Source organism: Diceros bicornis, chromosome 15, assembly GCF_020826845.1.
Source record: "Diceros bicornis minor isolate mBicDic1 chromosome 15, mDicBic1.mat.cur, whole genome shotgun sequence".
Lineage (NCBI taxonomy): Eukaryota > Metazoa > Chordata > Mammalia > Perissodactyla > Rhinocerotidae > Diceros > Diceros bicornis.
The window spans coordinates 21,559,145-21,586,486 of NC_080754.1; the positions used below are offsets into that span (position 1 = coordinate 21,559,145).

Consider the following 27,342-nt stretch of genomic DNA (forward strand, 5'->3'; position numbering starts at 1 on the left):
GGATGCCACCACAGCATGGCTTAACAAGCAGTGCGACTGTGCGCGCTCGGGATTCGAACCGGCGAACCTTAGGCTGCCACAGCAGAGCGCGTGCACTTAACCACTTGCGCCACCAGGCTGACCCCCAATGATTTATTTCTTTTGACGAACATGTGCTGAGCACCACCCACGCTCCAGGACAGTGCTAAGGTGCTCTGGACACCAAGATAATTATAACAAGTTCCAGGCTGAGGAAGCTCCGAGTCCCACGGGCACGGTGGAGAAGTGAACCCACAGTCACATACACACTGCAGACAGGGCTCTGCGAGGGTAGCTCTGCCTTTCCTCCCAGAGTGAGGCTCACTTTCTCTTGGCTCCGAGCCGGAGCCAGCACGCTCATCACAAGAGAGGCAACTGCGCAATCCGTCCACTGAAGAAGCTAAGGGACACCTTTGTTCCTTTCTTCCTCCCTCCTGCGCCACGTCTCCCTCATCTCTCTGCGTTCTTTGGACTTCTTGTCCTCCTTCCCTTCTTTTTTCCTGTCCTTCTGCTTGTCTCTTAGTCCCCCGCAGACCCTCCCAAGCACTTATTCTCTGAGCCTGCGGGTCTCGCTAGTATATTTAGACATCTAAAGGTAAGTCCAAGAATGAAGAGGGTTGGGAACACTGACGTAGATCTTGCTGAGCGCATAACTCAGGTCATTTTACCTCATGATTTTACCTCGTGACCCTGGCATTTCCTGTCCCTTTGTGACCTCAATAGTGAACTGAACATCCCAAGATGTTCCCTTATTCAAATGCATTTTGGCTGGGGATGCTAAGATCAGGAACACTCAGGGAGAAAGAGATCAGAGTGGGTGCCAGAGGTGAGGAAGAGCCAAGTCTGAGGACAAAGGGGCACCTCTCTCTGCTTTCAGCCCCATAAACACCAGCTCTGCACCAGACCTCCCTTAACAAAGTCCAGACCGTATTCCTGGGAAAAGTACAGCAGCCCGAGGGAACAGAGACACTGCTTTGTTTGGGGATCCAAGAAAGGGGACTCAGAAAAGCCATGGTGAGAAAGATGAACAGACTGTCCTCCTGCTAATATTGCTGGCTACTCAGTTACAAGCCTGTGATGAAAGCATCTTTAAGAGAAGACCTTTATCACAGTAACTTTCCTGCTTCTCCTCCATTAACTCTGTCACTCTACCTCACCTCCCTCTCAGAGACTTACAGGACTGTCATTTTCAGAATCCAGTTGCTTCTGGGTCTTTTAGTGATGTTTGTTGCTCTTAACACACTGGAAGCCAGACCGCTCTGCCTGCCTTTCTGCTGCTTTGGTAGCCCCAGAACAGGTTCTTGGCCTTTCTTTGTTTCATCCACTTAACTGCCCAGAAATCCATCCATCAGACATTTATTGGGCTGATACTTTGTGCAAACTCTCTGATGGCTACTCTAGAGGATGCAAAGATGCAGAAGACACACTCCACGTCTTTCACGAACTTGCAATCTGTGGAGGAGACACATTTAAATATAATAAAATAAATACACACACAGAAGAGATTCTGTGGAAATGCAGTGACTTTTCTCTTTACAATTTTAGAAGTGATATGGTTCATTTAAAATGTGCCTCCTGGGGCTGGCCCGGTGGCGCAAGCGGTTAAGTGCGCACGCTCTGCTGTGGCGGCCCGGGTTTGCAGGTTCGGATCCTGGGTGCGCACCAACGCACTGCTTGGCAAGCCATGCTGTGGTGGCGTCCCATATAAAGTGGAGGAAGATGGGCACGGATGTTAGCCCAGGGCCAGTCTTCCTCAGCAAAAAGAGGAGGATTGGCAGATGTTAGCACAGGGCTGATCTCCTCACAAAAAACAAAACAAAACAAAACAAAACAAAACAAAATGTGCCTCCTACCTCTGTTGCTTTTTTCTCCTCAAGCTCCAGGAAGGCCAAATCGATCCTGTAAGGAAACAGAGTTTGGCAAAGGCCAGGAGACAGGGACAGACTTTGGAATCAGGGTGGACTCCAATATTTCAATCAGCAGGGCAACATATGCTTGGGTCAGAATCAGGCCTGGCTCCATGCAGAGACATGTATAGCCCAGATGACAGCACAGAAGCAATGTTTACTTCTCCAGGATTCGTTTGCACAAGTCACTGCCCTTTCTTCAAGAGCATAACAATCAAGAGCATGCCAAAAGTCATGGCACGCTCATTCCTTTAAGAATTTCATCACTGGATAAGCTGGTCTTGCGCAAAGGTCTAGGGAAGGAGCTGGCGAGGAGTGGGGGTGGGGCGGTGCAGAGTAAACTATAGAAGTGGAGACAGGATTTTGGGGCAGGCAGTCGTGGTGTTTGGCACATAGTTTTTGAACCAAATGACAAATAAGGAAAATTTGAGGTAGATTCTCCATCTTTTCAACCAAGTCTAGCAAGGGTTACAAAGTCATTCTAGGTAAAATGGATAATAGAAGCCTCTGTATAACTGAGTTTGAAACACAGATTCCAAGACATCCTTTTTTTAAACTAGGGGATCAGTCAATTTTATTGGGAGGTGTTCAGGAAAGGCTGAAGACAGAATGCATGCTCCACCTGAGCCTTGAAGGATGAGTAATTCACAAGGTGTACAAAGAGGGGAAAGAAATTCTAGATAGAAGAGGGATGGAGATGTGGAAGGGCTGGAATGGTGGGACCGAGGGTATAGGAGCAGAGGAAGTGGGAAGGCTAGAAGAAATGCCAGGTTTAGAGCCTGCACAGTCCACATTAATGAATGGGAGGCTGCTAGTGGTGACACACTGGGAGGAAAGGAGCCCAACCACAGGATGCCCAATGAGTGGGGAGAATCAAGGGTCTCCAGAGTTTCCTCTATCCACGGGGGCAGGTGCTTCTGGGATAGGAAGCTGCGCAAGGAGACCACAGAAGAATCTGTCACAAATGGAAGTCTGGTAGAAGATACACTCGGAACCCAGGGTCAGCCAGTGGCAACTCTGCTGGCTGCTGCATGTCCACTCCTGTGGGTGGTTCAGTCTTCTCCATGCCCCTCCCCCACAGCACGAGACTACAATTGCTGAAGACACTTGCCTTGGGAGCCATTTCTCTTTTATTAAGGTATCGTTTGGACGGCACAAGCAGAAACTGCAAACCCACATGCAGAATAAATTATGACATTTGTATTTAAAATTAAACGACAGAAGAAGCTGTGCTACCAGGAGGGCCTCCCAGTCCAGTGTCTGGAAATTCACAAGGTGTCGGCAGACCCTGAGAGTCCATGATAAATCTTCTGTGAAATATCTGGGGCCAAATGCCCCCCTCCAAGCATATCTAATGAGGCCCAAACTCCTGCACACAAACGTGTACACACACAGACACACATGCGAGGGGTGGTAGGGGACAGCCTGTAAACAACAACCAGCTTAGCAACAAGTGAAGTGGACCCAGCTGGGCCGTCCCTGTGGGTCTGGCGGCAGATGAGGTCCTGTCACTCATCCTTCACCACCTCCCTGGCTCCCTTGGGAGGTGCTGGTGGGCCCTTGAGGCAGTGAGGCAGTGGAGGGCTGCTTCCCCAGGCGAGGAACCCAGATTTGTTATCCTGGGCTGCAGAGTGAGCACAGCTCGGCTTTCCTACACTGCCCCGATCTACTGTCTGGCCTGCCAAGCCTGCCTACCCCTCCCAGAAGAAGGAGTGAAGAGATGTGTCCCAAGGGAAGTCTGCCAACTTGGGGTCCCACGAGCTGTGGGTGAGTCCTACATGAGCCACTCTCTAGCAGTGTGATGTTGGGGAAGTTACCTCAGTCCTCTCAGCCTCACATTCCCCATATTCCCCATCTGAAAAAGTGGGAACGAGAGTGTCTACTTCACAGGGTTATCATAAAGAATTACTGAAATTTAATATTGCCTGGTACCATGCCAGACTCAAGTAAATGTTCAAGAACATGTTTTCTTTCCTGCCTTCTTCTCTCACATTTCTTCCTTTCTATTCCCCTGTTTTCTATTTCCAGGTCTATGTAGCCATCGGTGGTCACATAACCCCAACGGCACCAAAAGCATCTCTTGACCAACGGGGCCTACCCCACCCCAACAGAGATGGCTTCCCCCCAGTACAAAATTGCACCGCTGGCAGAGTCAAAGGGTTGGGCCACAGGACCAGGAGACAGTCTGGGCCTCAGGCGTCATCTGAGCCCAGGAGAGAGATCTGGGTAGCCTGTGAGCACATGGTGACCTGAGAGTCTCAGGGATGATGGTGAGGTGCCATAATGGTGGAAAGACAGGAACACCAAATACTGGTGCAGAGGTGGCTCTGAGCTGAGTCTGGCCAGAAGCTGGAACCTAGGAGCGGTGCTGTTCACAACCATCAGCAGAAACAAAACCACCCCCTGCCACGATGGGACAGCCAAGCCCGCAGGAGATTTATCATCCTAGCAGATCAGTCCACCAAAAGGCCAGTTCGATGGGTTACAGTCCACAACTCCAGTTCTGCAGAAATTTTCCTTCCATCTCTCCATCTGTCTGTCCACCTAGCCATCCCTCTGGTATATATTAAGAGTTTTGTAGCATACAGGCTGACCGGGACAGAAACCCCTCTGTGCTCATTCAGCACCTTTTATCCAAAGGGTATCTTTTATGGTCACTCAACTGGAGTCTTTTACAGGAATGCTGTGAGGTAGTGAGAAGACAGGCAATACCCCTCTTTTGATAGATCAAGAAGTGCTCAGGGCAGCACAGTGCTCAAGCGGGCACAGCTGAGACATGGTAAGGGCTGGTCAACTGCAAGGCACTGGTCTGTTTCCCGAAGGCCACAACGGGCCTTCCTCCTGGAGGCCTTGGTACGGCCTGTCCTGGACTGACCTCTATATGCAGACCTGCTCTGCTGCTTTTCACACCAGTGTGGGTTTCAAGTCATCTTTGAAGTTTACAACAGGCTTCGAGCGGGCCCACAGCTTTTCCCAGGAAGCCAGCCCCCCAGCAGGCTCAAGGTCGGTGTCTGATGAGCCAGTGTCACTGGAGTCAGAGGAACTCTGGAAGCAGATTTCACAGTAGGGCCGGTGGCAGTGGCAGAAGAACTCGTCTGAGCTGCTGGACTCGGTGTCAAGGTAGTTGCATGGAGAAGACAGGGAGGGACAGCCTGGGGACCCCGGAGGCTGCACCTGCTGCTGTTCAGGCAGGTCTGGTAAGGCTCTGGATAGGTGTGGGGCAGCGGGACACTGTGCCCGGCCAGAACCAGAAGGCTGGTGTGGAAACTCTACAGGGCTCCCTCCGGCCCCCTGGGGCTCTGTGTGGCTTTGTTTGCTGCCCTCCAGGGTGCACAGCTTGCCTTGAGGATCTGGGAGGAGTAAAGGCTTCCCAGAAGAGGGTCTTGGTACCCTGGAATCAGCAGTTTGGGGGTCCAGACAGGGGCTGGACCTGTTCTGCTCCTTTAGCCCACTGTGTGCCCTGGAAACAGTCCTATTTGCCCGATGCCCCACATATGAGGGTGCAGAGCCCGGGAAGAGTGAGCGAGCCCGCTGCGCTGCTCGCCTTCTCCTCACCAAGTATGGGCTGAAGCCCAGCTCCCTGGAGAGGGGCATCTTCCTGGGGCTGGCGGCAGCACTGCCCTTCCAGGCCTGCTGGGGGCAAGATGCGGAAGAGGGGAGGGGAGCCTCAGCGCCTAGGCCCAGATCTTGTAGGACTTCCTGAAGCTTCTCCCTGATCACTGAATTGACTCTTGACAGCCGCTCTTGGCGCTCCTCTGAGTTCTGAAGCTGCCCCTGTCTCTGGGGAACAGGGCCTTCTCCAGCCGGTGGAAGACTCCAGTGGGGGGCCGTGGGTACCCGGTCTCTTCTTTCTGCACCCTGGCTTTGCCCAGCCCGTGGCTTCTGGCTGCAGCCCGAATCTAAATGATCAGAAAAGTCTTTCAAGTAAGAAATGTTCTCCTCCTGCCCCGGGGAGGGGCTGGCCTCCTTCACATGCCTCTCCAGGCTCGGCACACTGGAGGAGGGCACTGAGGTGCTCTGGGAGTCCTGGGCGGCCGCGCTGGGATCATTCCGAGAGTCTGCGAGGCATTCCGAAGGCCCTTGAGCCGCCAGGCCGCGGGCAGAGGCTGCAGCCAGGACGTCCCTGCTGTGGGAAGGGGCAGGTGGGACGGCCCACCCGCGCGGCTCAGGGGCGCACTCCGCTGACACCAGCCTCACCAGCTTCTCTTTGGCGTTGTTGACTTGTTCCTGCAGGCTTTCAATCATAGCATTTTTCTGTAAAATAAAAGCAAAACCATCAACAAAAGATGCCACTGAGGGTTTTCACACTGTCTCCCCTGTGGAGAAAGCGCGGCCTCAGAAGACCTTGGTTGAACTCCCAGTTCCTCCGCGTATTACCGGTGATCTCAGGCTCCGAGGAGGCACCTCCATGAGGTGCAATGAGTTCACGCGAGTCAAGTGCGCGGCACGGCGACTGACACGCGGTGCTCACTCAAGTTAACCATGAGTTACTGTGGGAGGATGTTAGCCCCCCTCTGTCCCCAGACTGTGTGGCATTGTCTGAGAAGGGAGGTCAGAGGAGGCTCGTATAGCTGCTGGCTGGCTGCTGCAGCCCCCCTCACCTTTTCTCAGAACTGAGAGGGCCAGGTCACCCCGCAGGACACCAGTCTGAATAACGTTTGGGACGGCCCAACTGTGCGTTTATTACACTTTTGCAAAATACAGACGAATTTGAGGCCCATCTCAAGGGGATGAATGAATGGGGAAACAAATATTTTGCTTCTTGCTAAACAAACTAGAAAATGAGAAAAACAGAGAGAAGGATGGAGATTCCTGGGCCAAAGGGACAAGCCTGGAGCCAGGGGGGCCAACGGGAGTCTCAAGGTTGGTGTTATTACCTCCCTCAGCTGGACCTTGGGGGTGGGAGGCCAAACCCGCCATGTGGCACTATCAGCTGTTGATATCTCCTACAGAAGCACAGGCATCGGAATTACTGAGAAGGTTTTTTTTAAAAAAATAGGATTGTTGGCACTAAGGCCCTGATAGCTTGATTCAGATCTTGAATGGAGCCCTGAAGATGAATGAGGTGGGGCAGTTCTGCTACTGAGCTGCCTACCTGCAGCATGGCTGTTAGCTGATAAACAGGCTGTGCCCGGGAGAGCAGGGAGGTTGGAGCTGCAGAGGTGCTTCTGTTCTAATTGCGAGATCACAGGGCAGGAACTAGGAGGAGGAGTACTGGCGGTGGGTGTGCCCTGAGCATCCTCTGGTGGTACAGCAGCTGATTCTCTAGCTCAGACCTTATGTCCACCTTCTGAAATTTCTGATGCTTAAAGGCAGAGGAGCAGGGAAGGGAACTGATGGTCTTGGGGCAGATGACATGGAGTTGAGGGTTTGGGGAAGGTAATAATACAGCATCCTGCTCTCGGAAGTGCTTGTCTGAAGACCACAATGCTGCGTCTGTGTTGCCATCCTCTGTACAGGCTGAGGATAAGCATGTGGAAGTCCGTTTATTATGCCCTAGAAATAGAAGCATGTCTCCCATCGTTAGGATACCTGAGAAAAGTTGCCTATGGACTGAACCTGTGGTCTCTTCTCACATTGATATGGGAGAGTTGCCCAGAAGTGACCCTTTAAAGGAGCAGTAGCTTGAGTAAACTAGTCCAGCAATAGTCTTCTGGAAGCAATTCCAAGGCAGATCCACTGCTTCCTATTTATAAGCAGGAAGGTGATTTTTCTGATTATTGGTACTCCCAGTTTCATCCTGGTTTAGTCTACCTCTCTTGTCATCAGGAGAGAGTCCAGGACCAGTGAGTAATTGGTGAATAAGCGGAAGGGACCTGCCGCTGAGCGCCGGCCTGCCGTCCCCCCTCTGCCTCACCTGCAGACTGTAAGGTCTGGGCGTCGCCGGGGAGCGTAGCTGACTCCAGGGCTCCCCAGGGGCAGAGCAGATGAATAACAGGCAGACATTCATCCAGGCTCCTCAGGACACCCGGGGGGTGCCAGATATCTCTTTGGGGATCTCCTAGGGGTGACTGTGCTGGCTGCACTGGAGGGACCCCAACTCTCTTCCTCCTCACCTGTCCTCCTCCTGAAGCGCACCCTGCACATTCTCACGCTGGCTTCAGGAGGCCTCTGCTGCCTCACAGCGTTAGGAGGAAGCCACCAGAGGATGACAACTCCCCCAGCTAGTGAACGCTGAGTGCTGCCTTTTTGTGCCTTATCCACAAATTCCTTTGAGTGTAGGAAAAGAGGATAAACACTGAGCTGGGAAGAATACTCTTCTCCCAGCAAACCAAACATCTGAAGCTGGCTGATGACAGATTTAGAAACGCCAGCCTAAACAGTAAATTTCCCTTTTTTCAGAAAAGGAAGTGAGACTCTGTTTTTGCATGGCTGCATACTAATGAGAGGTGTGGCTTGAGGCGCGGCCATTGTGAGACCAAAATCTGACCTACCAGGCACGGCAGCTGCATTTAAATGAGTTTATTAATCATTACTTTTGGCACATCTGGAGAAGCAAAATGTCCACAGGCGTGTTTCATAAGGTGCAGGCCATAAGGAGAAATGGAACCACTCTCTTGGTTCTATAGTTCAAGGAAGAAAAGTAATTAGTAGGTGAGTTTCCTCTGCTGCAGTGTGCAGAAGGGAGGCTCTTCAACCTCAGGGAAGGTTCTATCTGCTGACCTTCATACAGCCTGGGAAGTCAGTGATGGATGCTGCCCCAAACAGCCTCTCAGGGACCCGCAGCCAGAGGGACAAGGGAGGCAAGAATAAGAAGATGGACTGCCCAGATCATGGGACAGTAAGAGGAGGACACCAGGGCAGCAGAGGGGGCTGTGTAGGAGGGAACTGCAACCGAGAAGCTGGAGTGTGGGTTTGTGCACATATGGAGGCAGGATAGATACTGATATTTATCTACCGGGCAGTGCTGGGGCTGGGATTCAGACACTGGAAGCTCCCAAGGCCTGCCACGGGGCCCTGGGACCGGCTGCTGGTTCTCAGGCCTGTTCTGGGAAAGATGTTCCAGGTGTCGGGTCCGGGAGGAGGCCAGCATTTTACTGCCTGTGCATCTGCTCCCTGTTAGGGCTCTTCCTCTGCAGACTCAAGGCCCCTTTCTGGGTAGAGCAGGTTCAGTCACCGCGTGGGAAGCAGGGTAGCATGGCAGGAGTACAAAAAGCACGTCACAAATTACCATAAGGCGAAAGAGTCAGGCCACTTGGCTGTTCCAGCATTAGCTAATCATGAATGAAAATCATCCTGGCTGTTTTTGCCAAGTTTCTGGCCTTCTGTTTAGCTGAAAAAATGCTTCTTTGAAGACTTCACAGCGTATCAAAGGCAATGCTACTCCCTTGCCAGGTGGGAAGGAATCTGGCTTTGGAAGAAGGTCCTGGATGCTTCATAAACAGTAAAGAAATGGAGAGGAAGTACTACTCTGATGGATTAAAAGGGTCCAGAACTGACGGTATGTGTGAGAGACTAGAGGGGCACAGACAGTGAGCGTCTGGGGGGGCTAATCCTTCATCGGTTGTGTTTCTTAGGTCCCCATCACACCACCCTCGCACACAGGGACTATTGCTACCCAGGTGTCAGTCCAATTACAAAAAAGCATAGTTTCCCAAATTGCATCTACTCGGGTATGTTCTGGACTGAAAAAAATATGGAACAGAATTTAGTGTGAAAAAACTGACTAATTCCTCTGGGCCCTGTGCCTCCTTTCTGAGGCAGCGTAGCCTCGGGCTTTTCCACGTGCTTTCTTCAAGCCCACACCACACTGCCCGATTCTGGGAGAGGTGCCAACTCTGGCTCAAGAACAGAAGAAAGAAGGGCTGGGGACTGCCTGGTCCCTGCTTGGTGCTACTATGATATTCAGAGGCCCTATTCAGTCCTCCTCCCCATGTTTAGACACTTCTTGACTTTCTGGATTGGTAGGATGATTGAGATTTCTTGTATTTCAAGTAAAGACGGTAAGGGGCCCTGTAAGAGCTCGGAAATGAGGGGACTACTCTATGTAAAGAAAGAATGTATCATACAGAAGCAGCTAGCATCCACTACTACTCAAGGCCTTTACAATGCTGTTCCCTCTGCTTGGAATGCTTTTCGCTGTACTCTTTGGCTGGTCAACTTGTACTTAACTTTCAGCTCTCAGCTGGGAGAGTCTTTTCTGACCACTCTAAATTAGGTTCCCTTGCCCTCACCACCCATTATTCTGTCTTACCACTCTGATTTTTCCCTTCATAATTCCTATCACAATCTACAGTTATATGTGTATTTGATCATATCTATTTCCTCCACTCGTCTGTGAGCTCCACGAGGGCAGGGACTGTATTTGTTTTGTTCATCAGCACTGAGCACAATGCCTGGCACACACCTGTCCAATGAATGGACGAAGTGGGTGAGGGTCAGCGGTGGAGGGTCACTGGGGAGACGCAGAGGGTTTGCCTGCTGCTAAGGGAGTGGCTGGGACGGGAGGAATGGGTGGAGAAGAAAGAATGTCAGCAATGAGACATCTGGGGCCCACCATGCGTGACTGGAGTTCTCTACAGAGAATCTGCCCGGCAGGGGTCTCGCTTACTTCTGTGAGAAGTCTTTCCATGGAGCTTTTCTCTCCCCTCGCATGGCAATTCTGTTCCACACTATACTGGGTATGGAAGCTTCTGCTGGGAGTGCTGAAGTATTTGGCCATGCGTCTGATTGTTTGGTTTTCCTCTTCAAATGCCTTCCATTGCTTCAGCTGTTAGATAAAAGAACACATGTTATTTATTTAATTACACACCCAGAAACACATTCTATCACTCTTTCTCAAAAACATCAAGGAACGACAGTGTCCCAGATACACCTATGTACAAGCCATTCTCTCCTTAAAATGTACTTTACTCTGGAAAGTTCCATAGAAATTAATGACAGAAGGTAAAGAGAATGTTAAGCACATATAGTTGAAAAAAACACCCAAAGAAGAAGATGACAGGTAGATGAAATAGCACATCCACCCACCCATTGCTGCACTGGTCAAAGAAAACCAGAGATGATGTATACTTCTAGAGCCATGTTCTCAAGCCAGAGTTTAGGAGTTATCACAGGGTTAAGTCATGTAAACACTGTATAGTATGTTTCAAACGAAACTGTTTTTAGTTGTATGTAGCTGTTCTTAATTATTTTCATTTGTTGAGTAATGGTGCGCTTACTGCTATTGAAAAACCAGTTCGTAGCTGAAGGATTTCTAACCCAAATCAATAATCAAGACTCAGACAGACAGAAAACCACAAATGTCAATAAAAATCAATAAAAATGACAGAACATTAAGTCTGAGATCTGACCGTTTTTTTTTCTTGACAAATGAGGGAAGACTCAGAAGGAGGATGACCTGTCTAGGCCCACACAGCAGTTAGCAGCAGAGCTGCAGCTATAACGGGCGCTGTGCCACACCGCATGCCCTCAGCACGGCTGATGAAGAGAGAGACTGTTAACTGTGGGGGTCCTAGGGAAAGCTTTTCAGGAGAACCTGGTTTTGAGAAACAATCTGTGGGAGCATGGGCTGGTTCAGGTGAACAGGGATGGAACTGAACACAGGACATTCACAAAGAGAGGCATGCTCCTGAGCCTTTGGGACACTGTCTCTACGTAGTGAACGCCAGTCACGTGAATGCCAGGGAGGCCGCAGTGCTGGAAGCTTCTCTTTTCCCCTAGCAATACTCATAATTAAGAATCCTAGCGATGTGCGCTGGCCCTCTGGCACCTTAGCCCTAGAAATGCTGCTGAGGCGTCTGGAGAGAGCCTCACAGGGATCCTGGGATTTCTTTGCTCATTCGTCATTTATTTATCAAGCTCTGACTATAGAGTGTAACCCAAATTTGGTGAATCTCATAGGATTCTAAATCTCCCCACCAATTTCAATACCACATCCTCACCCAAGTCCTCTTAGGTCCTCTGTTGACTCAGCATGAGGCCTTCATGGTATCAGGAGTCTGTGTGACCTGTGCTGGGTCGGGCCAGGAACCTCCCCACTCAGACGCCCTTCTCGAAGGCCTCCTCCCTAGGGTGCCCACAGCTTACCACCCTACTCAGGAGTTATTGGAGCCCAGCACCACAGGGTTACTCTATGGCCTTGGGTGGATGGAGCAGACCTCCTGCTGTTATTTCCTACCACTGACCCTAGCAGTGTCACGGATCTCTGCTCCCTTCAGAGTCCCCTCATTTCCTTAGCAGGAGAGCTTTTCCTTTCTCTCCCGCAGCCCCTAGTCCGAGCTGTCTCTGCAGGGCTGCTGGAGGAACTGCTCAACACTGGTGGAAGCGTGCCTCCCGGGCTTTTGGTCTGTCTCACCCTCAGATGGCCGGGTAGAGCCAGGGTGGTGCCCCGTGACTAAATCCCATGCCCCGCATAACTCCCCATTTGTGAGGATCCTGGTGCTTAAGACTTGACCCTTCAGGCTTTCTGGAATATAGCTATAAATGACCCTCAGGTCACAAAGTCAGGACCTCTCCATGGTCCTTCCTCCAGAAGGACGGGCATATTCTTGTTTTCTCAGCCTCTGGGCTATGTGGGTGTGGTGGGCTAAATAATGGCTCCCCAAAGATGTTCCCCTGCTAGCCCCTGGAACTTGTGAATATGTTACCTTACATGGCAAAAGAGATTTTGTAAATGTGATTGAGTTAAGGATTTTGAAGCAGGGAGAGTATGCTGGATTCTCCAGGTGGGCCCAGTGTAATCGCAAGAGTCTTTATAAGAGGGAGGCACGAGGGTCAGAGTCAGAAAAGGAGATGTGACAATGGAAATAGAGGTCAGAAAGAGAGAAATCTGAAGATGCCACGCTGCTGGCTCTGAAGATGGAGGAAGGAGCCATCAGTCAAAGAATGCAGGCGGCCTTTAGAAGATGGAAAAAGCATGGAAACAAATTCTCCCCTAGAGCTTCCAGAAGGAACGCAGATCTACTGACACCTTGATTTTAGACAAATAAGACCCATTTCATATTTCTGACCTCCAGAACTGTGAGATAATACATTTGTATTGTTTTAAGCCACTAATTTTGTGGTGATTTGTTACAGTAGCAACAGGAAATGATACAGGGGCATTAAATCTCAAGTCTTTCACAGGATACAGCAGGGCCTTCAGCAGTTCACCCCATGGGCCTCTCTCACCTCCTGCCACGCTCCCCTTGTTTCAATTTGTGCTTTAAAAGGAGCACAGACTTGTGGTGCTCCAAATATACCCCATTCTCTCTCACAGTTCTCTGCCTCTGGTCACGGTGCTCCCACAAATGCCACCCACCACCATTCCCCAATCTGCTCAGTGAACTCTCACTCCTCCTTCATGACTGGGCCCAAATACCCCATTTTCTGACAAGGTGTCACCAAGTTCCCTGACAGGCTGGGGCACCCCTTCCTCCATGTCGTGTAACACGCCTTCCTCAAACACTTAACACCAGTTTATAATTCCTTTCATGTCGGCTCCCAACTGAGCCTAGAGGTGGGGCCATGTGTGTAACTGCACGTTCCCAGCAGTTCGTACGTGGATGGATGGACACATGAACAAATGAAGGAAGCTCTCTTTTAAGAAGCTCACCTGTCCAGGAGGGACACTGGGACATATACAGATAACTGTAAGGCAGAGTAGAACGTCGTAAGGACCCTCAGGGAGGAGCAGATGAAATGCTTTGGGGGTTTAGAGGAGAAAACAGTGTTCTCCTCAGGACCCACCTGCCTCACAGAGGTGGAGGGAGGGAAGGGGAGTGGGGTGTCGGGATGGGTCACATCAGGTCACAAAAGCCGAGGCTGGCTCAATGCTGGTGATGATCTCAGTGTTTGACAGAAACACTTAGGCATCTGCTGAGGGCCTGTGTAGAACGCTACTTGGTTCGCTTGCCTCTTGAGTAACGTCACCCATTCCACCCAGCTCTCTAGCGCTGCCTACCTGCCCTTGAGGTATCTGTGCCTTTGCTTTCTTAACCGCTCCCACCACAGTCCTGTCAGAAGGCTCCGTGGGAAGAAGGAAGCCCCCCTCCCTGGTCTCTCCCCTCCCCACGTAACACTCCCCACACGCTTGTCCAAATTTGCTCAGCTGTCCTTTTCTCCTGGGACTATCCAGCGCAGGTCTCACAGGGAGAGTCTTTCTTCTACCAAAGGCCACTGAGCTGGAGGGAAAATCAATTCAGAGGCACACAAAACACTGACAGACCTCAGTTACTTTTATATTTTGAAAAAGAATTTACCTCCTAAACCTAAAACACAATAGACTATAAAACATATTTTTAGTTTCAGATGATGGTCAGTTCAAGAGGACAAAGAACGAGAGAGAAAATAGAAAAGACACAGTAAGAAGCTCAAGACAGGTAGGAGGAAAAGCGGAGTGAGACAGAGGAGGACAGAGAAAGGCCAACGCTGTCCATCCACCCAGATCCTGTACCCCATAAAATTTCCATTTCTACTCCCACCTCAACAAATCGAGTGCTTGTTGCTCAGTTCAAACCTGGAAGTCAGATTCCAAGGTGAACTTCACCCTGCATTTCTGTGTCTGTGTATAGATGGGAGTGCACCTAGATATCTCTACTTTCTCAGGTGCTGAGGATTCAAACACCAAGGAGAGCGGAAGCCTTGTGTCCGAGGCTTAGGAGGCAAGAGGCACAGAGGTGAGTGTGGAGAGAGGAGATATAAGCAGGGCCACATCATGGAGGTTGCTGATCCACTTGTTTAAGATCAGGAAGGATTTCCTCTAATTGTTCCTTGGTGATTACTTCGGCTCCAAATTATTGTGTTCTCTTTCAGCTCTAAACTGTATCCTTAGATGTGCTCTCCATGTTTTCTTACCTAGTCTCTCATTTTTCCTCTGTCTCCTTGTTTTCTGTTTCCTTAAATTAATTCAGTAATACAGTCTTTTGCCATGTCCAAATGTCTATTCAACGCTTCTACTGGGGTTTTAAATTCTACACAATATTTTTCATCCTTATTCAATATTTCGTGATCCAAGATTATGTCCTTTTTATGATGGTTTGCTTTAGCTGAAGAGAGGCAATATCCTTTAAATCACTGACAAGACAAATTAGATGTGTTCTAAAACCCTCTATTTTACTTCAGAGGAAGGTAGCTTCTCCAGATCTTCAGAAACTTGTGGTCCTCTTCTTGTGAACTGCAGAATCTCTTCATAGGTCCTTTACCCCTGAATTGTTAGTGTTACATGAGAAGAGCTATAGTTTCCTATCATAGTAAATACATTCTCTTGGCTTTTCCCTCATGGTCACAAGATGGCTGCTATAGCTCCAGGCATCACAAACATTCAAGGTAGGAAGAAGGTAAAGAGGTGATGCCAGCCACACCTATAGCTTTTTCAGGAAAGCAAAAGCTTTCTCGGAAGCCTCCCAGAAAACCTTTAGTGTCCAGAACTGTGTTACATGGGCACATCTAGCTATAAGGGAGGCTGGCAAAGCAAGTGTTTAGCTCCTTCAGCCTATATAGAGGAGGTGAGCAAGGAAGAAAGGGGTTGGCAATGGGTGGATGGGTTACCAACCAACAACGTTGGCCATAAGCCTAGGGGGTGGGCTTCCCTCCCCACACCCTTTTCCCCATCTCCCAGGAGGAATAGCCCTTGCTTTTGATAGCCCTTTTCTGCTACATCCCAGACAAATAAGCCTCAGCTCTCAATGGCCTCCTTCAATCCAGTTCTTATAACATTAAGATTCAGCAAAAATTCCTCTACTTTCTGGCACAAAGGCAAAACCCATCCTTGGTTTTTAGTGCTGCTGCTACAGATTTCCCATATTTGTTTATTCTATTGAGTATACTAATGAGAATTTATGAAAGGGAAGAAGAGTAAAGGGCCTATGACCGTCACACCATCACGCCCCAAAGGGCACTCTTCCCTTTTATAAATACACCGTAACCTTCCATCTGCCAACACTTCAATTATCGGTTAGCGCCCTCCTGGAGAAGTCCTTCATAGTCAACTGGAAGCTGCAATGGGAATCAGGATGGGGTCTTGAGGGAGTAGTGGGATGAGGGAGGTGTCAGGGGGAGGAAAAAGAGAACTAGAAGGGAAACAGGAAAAGTGCCTAACGCCAAGCTCATTAACTCGGATCCATGTGGCTCAGTGGTACCCTCGGGCGTAACAGGAATAATTTAACATCACACTCCGTTCAGACTCTGTGGATTCCTTTCCCTTTCCCTCTGACTCCCTTTATTGCTCTCCGCTGTCTGGATATTTCTGCTTCTGTCTTCCTCGCTCGTTTGATTTTTTTTTTTAATCCCCATAATATGAAACACATTTTTATTTAGTTTTTATTTCTCCTTGTTGTAAAAAGAAAAAGAATGTTCTACATTTTTCTCTAACAAAAAGAAAGGAAAAGCATTTTAAATTGCATGAAATTCCAAATGAGTTTTTCCTTGTACATCTGCAATCCCAGAAAGGAAAGAAAGCAAGCTTCCTCACTCCCAGGCGAGTGAAAGAAATGACATGATCAGGATGAAGGGGGCACAGGGGGTGAGAGAAGCGGACTGGGGCGGGGGGTGGGAAAGTCGGTCTGTGAGGCAGCCTCTCGGGGGTGGCAGCAGGCTGCCACCACTGCTCGGCCGCGCTGGACTTCCCTCCTTCAGCACAGTGAGTTGGGGAGGAGAGAGGGAGCCAGCTCACCGGGAACTCCGCCTTTCTGCTGACTCTCCCATCACATGCACCCAAAAGTCTCTGGAGGAAACACAGCGAGCAATTTATCAAGCCCCGCGCAGCCTCTGGAGTGGCCAGCAGGACTGGCCCTGGCCCATCGTCCCCCGAGCATACCTGGGGAACGAAGATGAAGCAGTTGACGGTGGTTGTGCAGACAAAGATGCCTCCAGACGTGAGTCCAAAGACCAGGTTGGGCCAGGGGTGCAAGTATCTGGCGGCCACAAAAAGCAGCCCAGCAGCCAGCACCACGAGGTTGACGCCCACCACGGCGGTCAAGGACTGATTCACTGGGGGGGCGCTGACGTGGCCCGCCAGGCCAGCCAGGTAGGCGCCGTGCAGCAGCAGCAGGCCCTGGGGGCGGAGGGGAGACCCAGAGGCTCAGAGAAGTGGAATACCAGGCTCAGAGCCGCAGGGCAGTAGGGCTGGGACCAATCTCCTCATCCGTAAAACAGGGATACTGCCGCGGACCTTACAGGGTTGCCAGGAGGATTTACTAAGACAGCACAGGGGAAGACCCTTAGAGTGGCCCCTTAACCTAGGAGGCGCTTAATAAACTTCATTTTCCTTTCCTTCACTGATAATTGGTTGATCAGAGGTCGGCAAGTCAGCAGCCATCAGACAGGACTCCGCCAGGAGGAGGCACAGAACAGGATGGCGTAGCTGGGCGACCGGGCGCTAGGAGGGCAGTGGGCGCATTGTGCAGCTGGTGGTGAAGGCTACTGCCCCCACGTGGGGTTTCACAGTACACAAAGCTGAAGGGCATGTGGAAGCTGAAATAGCCCTGTGGTCTGCTTGTCACGCCATGTGCCACGCAGGGGCAGTGCCCCGAGAAAGGGGCTCTTTTTTCTAATTTTCCCAAAGGCACCATCTGCTTGCCAAGCCCTGCACCTGCAAGACTGCATCTGCCTAGAAGGGATGCCTTTTCTAATTTACACAAAGGAGCTCCATAGGCTAGCAGTGGCTCTGTGCCAGTGGGTGTTTATGGAAGATGCAGAGTGGAAACAGGAGAACAAAGGCAGGCTGGGACCTAGACCAGACTCTGGGGCAGGCCCAGACAGCAGAGGCTCCATCTCTACCCTTCAGCCGCTTGGTGACATTCTCAGCCCCCACCACCAGGAACCCAGGGGCCTATTCTTTCCTCTTTCCCATGAATATAAACCTGCTCTCAGATTTCTCATTTGTACTAAGGAGAAAATGACTCACAGCACCTTAAAGCGCTACCTCTCCTAGAAGGAGCTGCATTTAAAGAGAAATCAAAGCTTTAATCAATATCACATAATACTATGTAGATTCAACACACGTTCACCTGACTATATGCAAAGTATCTTACTCAGTGTAGGGCAGGAACCAGTGCTACAAAGAGGAATAAGTCATGGTCCTGCCTGTCAAGGAGCTCAGTCTGGTAGGGAGATTTAATAAGGCACGCACACAAATGTACACGTTCAATAACACAGAATGTGAAGATGCCATGGGGATGAGGTGGGGGTGGGAACTATGGGGATTCAGAGGGAGAAATAACAGTAACTAACAATAACCTGCCAGTGACCCTGAAATCACACGGCCTGACCAACTCCACCTGCAGAGACGGCCCTGAGGATAATTTTTTGGCGGCCTGGCTGTACCGACAGCGAAGGAGTCAGCATGGCAGAGATGCCTTCTGGGTGCCCCTAATGCCTGCTGCCCCAAAACAGGCCTGAGGGCGAAACGAGGCCACTCTGAGATCTCCAACGACCAGAAGACACACAAGTCAGGAGACCAGTGGGGTCTGACTTTTGGGGAGCTGACGCCATCAGGTGGCATTTGGCAGAGTTGGATCATTAGCAATTTCATCAGAGGTGAATGAAATTAATTCTATGGTTTTGAAATGTTCAAATCTGATTCTATTGAAATGTTTTAATTCTATTAAAATTCCTGCCAAGAGGGAACTAGGTATGAATAAAGCCTCTATATATCCTTGACTCGTGTTTGAGGGAATCACATCCAAGACTCTAAGTCATTCGCCTCCACTGCTGAGAAGTGTGTGTGTGTGTGTGGGGGGCAGCTGACAGGCTCAGGTTGGGGGTCCTGGAACTTAATGTGGAGATCTGGTCCTCCCAGGAACTGCTCCTTGACCAGGGAGCCCATGGGGTCCGGCTCAGCCAGTTTCCTGATGCTCAGCATTCTTTTCCCCTTTTATTTTCTTTGTCCTATGGAAAGATATTACAGTGAAATAAAATGGAAATGGGAGTATATAAAAGGCAATGGAGAAAATAAATCAAGTTGAGTCGCAAAGTGAGTTGCTATGGGGGAAGTGCTGAGTCTCTGTGCTGGGGAGGACATGCTCTTTACAGGGACTAGAGGAACCGGGACAGGCACTGTGTTTTCCAGGACTGTCCAGGGGGCAGCAGAAGATTAATAATAATATCTAAATTTATTGAGCTCTGACTATGGGCCAGGAGTGGTTGAAAACTCTGAACATTCACTAACTTTGAAACTCTGACCAGCTCTGAGAGGATATTATCGTCATCTCCATTTTACGTACGAGGGAACTGAGGCTCAGAGACGTTAAATGAGGTTCTGGGTCAGCCAGGAAGGGGCTGAGTTAGAATTCAAACTCTGTTCTGTCATGTGATGAAGCTCATTTTCTTAACCATTAGCAAGAAACTGGAGATAAGAGCTGTTCACGTCCTAGTGTTTTCTTGTAAAAATATTTCTGTCAAACTAATAGATGTACATAGTTAAAAAGCAACATTTCCCTGTCCCAGCCCTGCCCATCCCTGGGCCTATTTCTCAGAAGCAACCAGTTGAACATTTTCCTAGTGGTGAAATGAGTAAAGCTTACCTTTAAAGACCACGTATTTCTACAAAAACTCCTCCTCTGCCAGCAGTCAACCAGGCCTCTCTGTCCTGAGAGTCAACGGGGGGCCTCCTGCCATGCAGGGCTTGCCCTGTTCATTGAAACAGGCCTGCCCTATGCACCCCCAAGCCAGAGTCTCTGTCCCTCCAAGCTGAAAACCAGCTGACAGGTATCTAAAGACCTCCCTTAGTGCCCTGTATAGGTATCCTATAACCTCTGGAAATAACATCCTACTTTTGCCATCCAACAGAGACAAATGAGTCTAATGATGGGAGATTCAGGGCAGTATGGGAGACACTCTGAGGCAGCTGGAATCACTCCAAGGATTCATGGCTGTTGTCATCTGTCTTAGGGCCAGCTCACCTCAAACCAGAGTGAGAAAGTTAGGGGGTGAAAGGCAGCAGGATTCTGGACCCAAACCTTGAAGGAAGACACAGAGGGTTTTAGGGCACTTAAGAGAACAGATTAAGCTGGAGAGAATGTCTCCTCATAATTCTCCTTGCAGGGAGTTGGGGAGAAAACTGGTATGGTCAAATTGATTAAAAAACCAGACCAAAAAATGGGAGAAACAGTGGATGAATTCCACATGATTTGGGGGAAGAATGAAGGAGTCCAAAGAGTTGGAAAAGTGACCCCCAAAACAAATTAAAAGTAGAGAAATAATAAGGGTCATGGCTCTGAGATTATGCATCAACAGGACTCCTCTGGTTTCAAGATTCTTTGCAGAAATTATCTCGCTGATTCCTGTAATTCCCACTTCATATCCATTTTGTTGGTGAGAGAGAGACTGTACCCCAAGGAGATGTGGTTACCAACCTTGCATCCCAAAATGAGAGTAATCCAGACATCTGAGTACCGGGAAGCACAGAAGTGTGTGCTGGTCAGAGAGCAGGACACATCTCTCCCTGTCACCTAGGAGGGACACAGAGTCAGGGCTGAAGACACCCGCAATTGCCAGGAACACACAGTGGATCTTTGTGAACATCCTGGAATGTGAACTCCTCTACAGCGTATAAATTTCCCCTTAAGGGGAAATTTATGTGACTCCATTACAATCTAAATGAGAGTGACTATGAGTTGGAGGAAAAGACGATGAGGTTGGGCTGACATGTGCACCTTTGGTGGCCGCAGGGCTTAGCCCTCTGTCACGTGCTTTGCTACCTCAATGATTCCAGTTGGTCCATCAGCAAAATTACAAATTACTTCACATCATGTTCCTGCTATTTGTTAACAGTTGAAACCTTAAATTTTAAATCTGCAACGTCAAGATTCCACTGTATTCCTCAGCCCCTCGTGAGGCTGGAGAAATATAATACTTCCTATTAACTGAGCACCACGTACTGGGCACAACTGAATACTTTACCTGCATTGCTTCCCTTAATCTTCACCAGAGCCCTAAGAAACAGGTAGTATTATTATTTTGATTTTACCTATGAGGAAATACAGACTTAGAGAGGTTAAATGACTTTCCCAAGGTCACATGGCTGGTAAGTGGTAAAGCTGAGGGATTTGAATCCGGGCTGACTGACTACAAAGACCGTCTCAAAATACTACCTTTCCCTCTCAACAATTAGAGGAAGGCAACTTTCTGTAGCTGAAAGTTCTCATTATTGATAATGTCGAGGCAGAGATAACTGCCAGGCAGACTCCAGTGTGCTAACATCTCAGTGGACGCCGATGGAAGACACTCAGAGTAGCAGTGGGAGGGCAGCCCTCCCTGCAGACATGGGGCAGGGCATTCACGACAGCCTCAGCTCCTGACTCTCCTTCCTCTTTGGGTCATTTATCTTCTTGTTGGGAGGATGACTACACAGTGATTGTTACTGGGAGAATGACCCCTGTGTACCCACAGAAGCCAGTCTCCCCATTTCAGGAATTAAATCCTCCAGGGATTGGGCCCCTTACCGTCATACTGACGCCAAGAATCTGGAGGCACTGGATGGGATCAGTCAGTACCCATGTTATCAGCAGGATCACATCAGCTATCACCAGGGCGGCCACCAACCCTAGTAGCTGCAGGTCTTTGATTATCTGTAAAAGAGCCAAGGTCATAATTTTCCTTAGCTTGCTGGCTGTGTGACACAGGGGCTAGAGTGTCCTGCGTGTTCTGGGCTACAGGCTTCAGGGTTAGCCCTCCCAGGGAGCTTCAAATCCATTGTTCAAAGATGAAACATATACTAAATATTTACAATGATTTCTATAGCCATATCATCATTATCACCATTAAACATTTCCATTTACTTGTCTTTTCCACATCCTGCCTTTTCCCACAAAGGATTCAAGGAGTTTTATAAAATAAATATACTATTATTTATAGATATGTTTACATGAGCACATGGAGAGATGTGGAAGTTTTCATATAAAACTGTCAACATTCATTAACCTGGAAGGTGGGATTGAGAGATAAGGGTGGTAGGGAAGGGGGATTACTAGCATTTTCTTTATGTATATATGAATTATTTGCCTTAATACAAAGAAAATGTGTTACTTTTGTGACCATAAAAATAAAATTAAGAAAATACATATACTGCAACAGGATAAAAAATTGAAAAATATCAGGGAAAAGAGAAGATAAACAGAATTATGATGAAGGCTCAGGTGAGGAGAGTATATAACATTCATGATTTGGGGCAGAAATGTGGAACTGAGTTTTTGTCAATCAATGAAAAGAAGGAAGCACAACCAGTTACATGATTCATGGTGTTTGTAAGATAAAAACAAATCAGTTGCTTAATCAAACTGCTCCAAATTAGTGATAAAGAGAAAATCTTGAAAGCAACCAGCAAAAAAAGACATATTATGTAGAGGGGAACAAAGACAAGGAAGATATCAGAGTTCTCATCAGATATAAGACCAAGCGAGAAGACAGTGGAAGAAAAACTACAAAGTACTAAAAGTAAAAAAGAAAACCTCAACCTAGAATTCTCCATCCCGCAAAAATATCTTTCAAAAACAAAGGTGAAATAAAGATTTTTTCAGGTAAATAAAAGCTGAAAGAATTCAGCACTAGCACACCTGCACGAGAATGTTGCTATCCATCAGTCAAAAGGAAAATGACACCAGATGAAAATATGGCACTATACAAGGAAATTAAGAACTCTGGAAATGTTAACTTCATGGAAAAATGTAAAATTGATTTTTACTTTTAAATATCTTTAAAAGATAACTAATTGTTTAAATAAACTATTGGGACTAAATCAAATTGAAAAGCTTCTACACAGCAAAAGAAACCATCAACAAAATGAAAAGGCAACCTATCAAATGAGAGAAAATATTTGCAAGTCATATATCTGATAAAAGGTTAATATCCAAAATATATAAAGAACTCATAAAACTCAATAGCAAAAAATCAAATAACCCAATTAAAAAACGGGCAGAAGATCTGAAGAGACATTTTCCAAAGAAGACATACAGATGGTCAACAGGCACATGAAAAGGTGCTCAACATCACTAATCATCTGGGAAATGCAAATCAAAACCATAACGAGATATGACTTCATGCCTGTAAGAACGGGTGTCTTCAAAAAGTCAAGATATAATAAGTGTTAGGGATGATGCAGAGAAAAGGGAATCCTTGTGAACTGTCGGTGGGAATGTAAATTGGTGCAGCCACTATGGAAAACAGTATGGAGCTTCCTCGAAAAATTAAAAATAGAACTACCATATGATCTGGCAAATTCCTCTTCTGGGTATTTATCTAAATAAATGAAAATACTAATTTGAAAAGATATATGCACCCCCATGTTCACTGAAGTATTATTTACAATAGCCAAGACATGGAAATAACCTAAGCATCCATCAGTGGATGAATGGATAAAGAAGATGTGGTATATATATATAAAATGAAATACTATTCAGCTATAAAAAAGAATGAGATCTTGCCTCTTGTGACAATGTGGATGGATCCTGAGGGCATTATGCTAAGTGAAATAAGTCAGACAGAGAAAGACAAATATTATGATCTCACTTATATGTGGAATCTAAAAAAAAGAAAACTAAAACCATGCTTACAGAGAACAGATTGGTGGTTGTCAGAGGTGGGGGTGAGGGGTGGCAAAATAGGTGAAGAGGGTTAAAAGGTACAAACTTCCAGTTATAAAATAAATAAGTCATGGGGATACAATGTACAGCATGGCGACCACAGTTAATAATACTGTACTGCATATGTGAAAGTTGCTAAGAGAGGAGGTCTTAAAAGTCCTCATCATAAGAAAAAAAATTTTTATAACTATATGGGGATGGATGTTAACTAGACTTAATTGTAGTGATCATTTCACAATATATACAAATATTGAATCATTATGTTGTACACCTAAAACTAATGTTATATGTCAATTATACATCAATAAAAAAATAAGAATAAAAAATAAAATAATTACATGGGAAAAAAAGAATAAAAAAGATAACTAATTGTTTTAACAAAAATAATAAAACTTGTGTGGGGCTTTTAACATGTGTCAAAGTGAAAACAATAACATAGAGATTGGGAAAGAAAGAAACGGAAGCATACTGTTGTGAGATACTTATACTATGTGAATGCCAATTATACACAAACTCTTCCAGAAATTGAAGAAGAGTGAATACTTCCCAATTTATTCTATAAGGCCAGCATTATCCAGAAAAAGATTTTACAAGAAAAGAAAACGACAGAGCAATGTCCCTTAAGAACACATTATAAACAAAATTTTATGAAAATGAATCCAACAATATAAGAAGAGGATGATACATCATGATCAAGTGGAGCTTGTCTCAGGAATGCAAGGTTCGTTTGAGATCCTAAAATCATTTAATGTAATCCACCATAAGAACAAACTAAAAAAGAAAAACCGTATGATCATGTCAATAGACACAGAAAAAACATTTGACAAGACGCAACATCAATTGTTTATAAAAACTCTCAGCAAAATAGGAATAGAAGGGAACTTCCCTAACTAAATAAAAGGCATCTACAATAAAACTGCAGCTAACATCATACTTAATTTTGAAAGACTTAATGCTTTCCCCATAAGATCAAGAACAACTCAAGAATGTCTGTTCTCAGCACTTCTATTAACATTTGTTTCTAGCCAGTGCCATCATACAAGAGATTGGAAAGAAACTGTCTTTATTCACAGATGATATGATCATCTATGTAGAAAAACTGATGGAATCTACAAAAAAGCTACTAGAACTAATAAGTAGTTTAGCAAGGTTGCAGCACAGAAGATCAGCATACAAAAGTCAATTGTATTTCTAGCTATTAGCAACAAAAAACAGAAAGTGAAATAAAAAACAATAACATGTATAACAGCATAAAAAAATAAAACACATACGAATTCTAATAAAAGATGTGAAAGATCTTTACTGAAAACTACAAAAAACATTGCTGAGAGACATTAAAGATCTAAATAAATGGATAAATATAGTGTTCATGGGTTACAAGACAACATTGTTAAGAAGTCAGTTCTTCATAATTTGATTTATAGATTCAACACATTCTCAGTCAAAATCCTGGCAGGATTTTTGTAGAAATTGCCAAACTGATTCAAAAATTCATATGGAAATTCAAAGGACCTAGATTAGCCAAAACAACATTGAAAGAGAACAAAGTTGGAGAACTGGCACTTTCTGATTCAAGATTTAATATAAAGCTACAGTAATCAAGATAACATGGCATTTATGTCAAAATAAACAACTACGTCAATGAGACAGAGAAGAGTCCAGAAATAGATCCACATATGTACGGACAAATGATTTTCAACAGAAGTTCAAACATAATTCAGTGAAGAAAGAATAGTTTTTTCAACAAATGGTGCTGGAACAATTGAATACACATGTATGAAGAAATGAACTTCGATCCATACATCATACCATATTTCAAAATTAACTCCAAATGGATTATAGGCCTAAATGTAAAAACTAAAACTAATAAAACTTCTAGAAGTAAACACAGAAGAAAACCTTTTAGGGCCTTGGATTAGGCAAAAATTTCTTGTATCTGATACCAAAAACATGATCCATAAAAGAACAAAGTAGTAAATTGGACATCATCAAAATTAGAAACATCCTCTCTTTGAAAGACACTCTTAAGCGAATGAAAAGAAAAGCCACAAGCTGGAAGAAAACCTTTGCAAATCATATGTCTGATAAAGAACTTGTATCTAGTATATAAAAAGAACTCTCAAAACTCAACAATAAGAAAATAAACAGTTAAATAAAAAAATGGCTGAGAGATTTAAGCAGATACTTCACCAAAGAAGATATATGGATGGCACACAAGCATGTGAAAAGATGCTCAACATTGCGTTAGGGAAATGCAAATTAAAACACAGTAAGATACTACTACACATGAGAACGGCTAAAATGAAAAAGACCAACCAAGTGAAATGTTGGTGAGGATGTGGAGGAAAGGGACTCGCTATACACTGCTGATGGAAATGTAATATGGTACAACTACTTTGGAAAACAGTCATGCAATTTCTTAGAAAGTTCAACATACACCTACCATATGATCCAGCCATTCTACTTTTAGGTGTTTCATTCTAGAGAAATGAAAGCATATGTCTACACAAAGACTTGTACATAAAATGTTCATAGTATGGTTTATTTATTTATTTATTTTTTTGTGAGGAAGACCGGCCCTGAGCTAACATCCATGGCCATCTTCCTCCACTTTATGTGGGACGCCGCCACAGCATGGCCTGACAAGCGGTGCGTCGGTGCGTGCCTGGGATCTGAACCTGGGCCGCCAGCAGCAGAGCATGCGCACTTAACTGCTACGCCACCGGGTGGCCCTGGTTTATTTTTAATAGCCCCAAATGGGGAACAAACCCAAACATCCATCAGCAGGTGAATGGATAAACAAACTGTAGTATGTCCACACATTGGAATACCACTCAGCAATAATAAGGAAAGAACAAATGATACACACAACAACATAGATGAATCTCAAAATAATTATGCCACTTAAAAGAAGACAGATTAAAAAAAGAGTATATACTGTATTCCATTTATATAAAATTCTGGAAAATGCAAACTAATCTAGGGGCTGGCCTGGTGGCGTAGCGGTTGAGTGCCCGCGCTCCGCTGGGGTAGCACGGAGTTTGCAGGTTTGGATCCCGGGCGCGCACCCACGTACCACTTGTCCAGCCATGGTGTGGCGACGTCTCATATAAAGTAGAGGAAGATGGGCATGGATGTTAGCCCAGGGCCAATCTTCCTCAGCAAAAAGGGGAGGATTGGCATTGGATGTTAGCTCAGGGCTCATCTTCCTCACATACACACAAAAAAATGCAAACTAATCTATAGTGACAGAAAGCAGATCAGTGGTTGCCTGGGGACAGGGACAGGGGATGTAAGGATTGGACAAGAGAGGGAGATAACAAAGATGCATGAGATTTTGCAGATTATACATCACAATTCATCAGTGTATATGTATGTCAGAACTTATCAAATCATACACTTTAAATATGTGCAGTTCATTGCATGTCAATTATATCTCAATAAAGCTATTTTTAAAAACGGAATCACTGTTCTAGAGGGATGGATGAACTTCTTGTCCTTTAGGTAATCTTCTTCAAATATATGGTTACTCACAGCTAAACTTTTGATAAATATTCACCAAGATTCAATAATGTTTGCTAAAAAACCCAACCAAACAAACCAACCATTATTCCAGAGAAATAAACTCCACCTGAGTGATATATTGGGTCTGGGCAGGGCCTATAACCAAGGCGTTTCATGATCAGAATTTGAGGTTTGGGCAGTTCTGTCAGGGAACCTGATAAAATGGGGGAATGTGCTTAGGATGACATCTGACATCAGGGACATGAAGATGATCGGGCTGCCACTTAGCTTCTAGGGTTGATTCTATCTGCTGAATGGGTATCCTCTTCTCTGCCACTGCTCAAGGCCCATCCTTCTTAGTGCAGAGAATGGCCTTCTACATGGAAAAGAATTGGGCTCCAGTGAGGGAAGTA

General features: G+C 46.5%; 1 protein-coding gene across 1 annotated transcript in view; it reads right to left on the reverse strand.

Annotated features, from left to right (window-relative positions):
* Window positions 1-3,044: 3,044 nt before the first annotated feature.
* Window positions 3,045-27,342, reverse strand: part of GPR156 (G protein-coupled receptor 156) — an 88,079-nt gene continuing 63,781 nt past the window's right edge. Inside the window, exons 6-10 of the mRNA XM_058555865.1 lie at window positions 21,290-21,415; window positions 20,201-20,296; window positions 16,663-16,899; window positions 10,477-10,635; window positions 3,045-6,179 (exon numbers count right to left, since the gene is read on the reverse strand). Of these exons, the coding sequence (XP_058411848.1) occupies window positions 4,830-6,179; window positions 10,477-10,635; window positions 16,663-16,899; window positions 20,201-20,296; window positions 21,290-21,415 (1,968 nt within the window). The 3' untranslated portion in view covers window positions 3,045-4,829. The remainder of the gene's footprint in view (window positions 6,180-10,476; window positions 10,636-16,662; window positions 16,900-20,200; window positions 20,297-21,289; window positions 21,416-27,342) is intronic.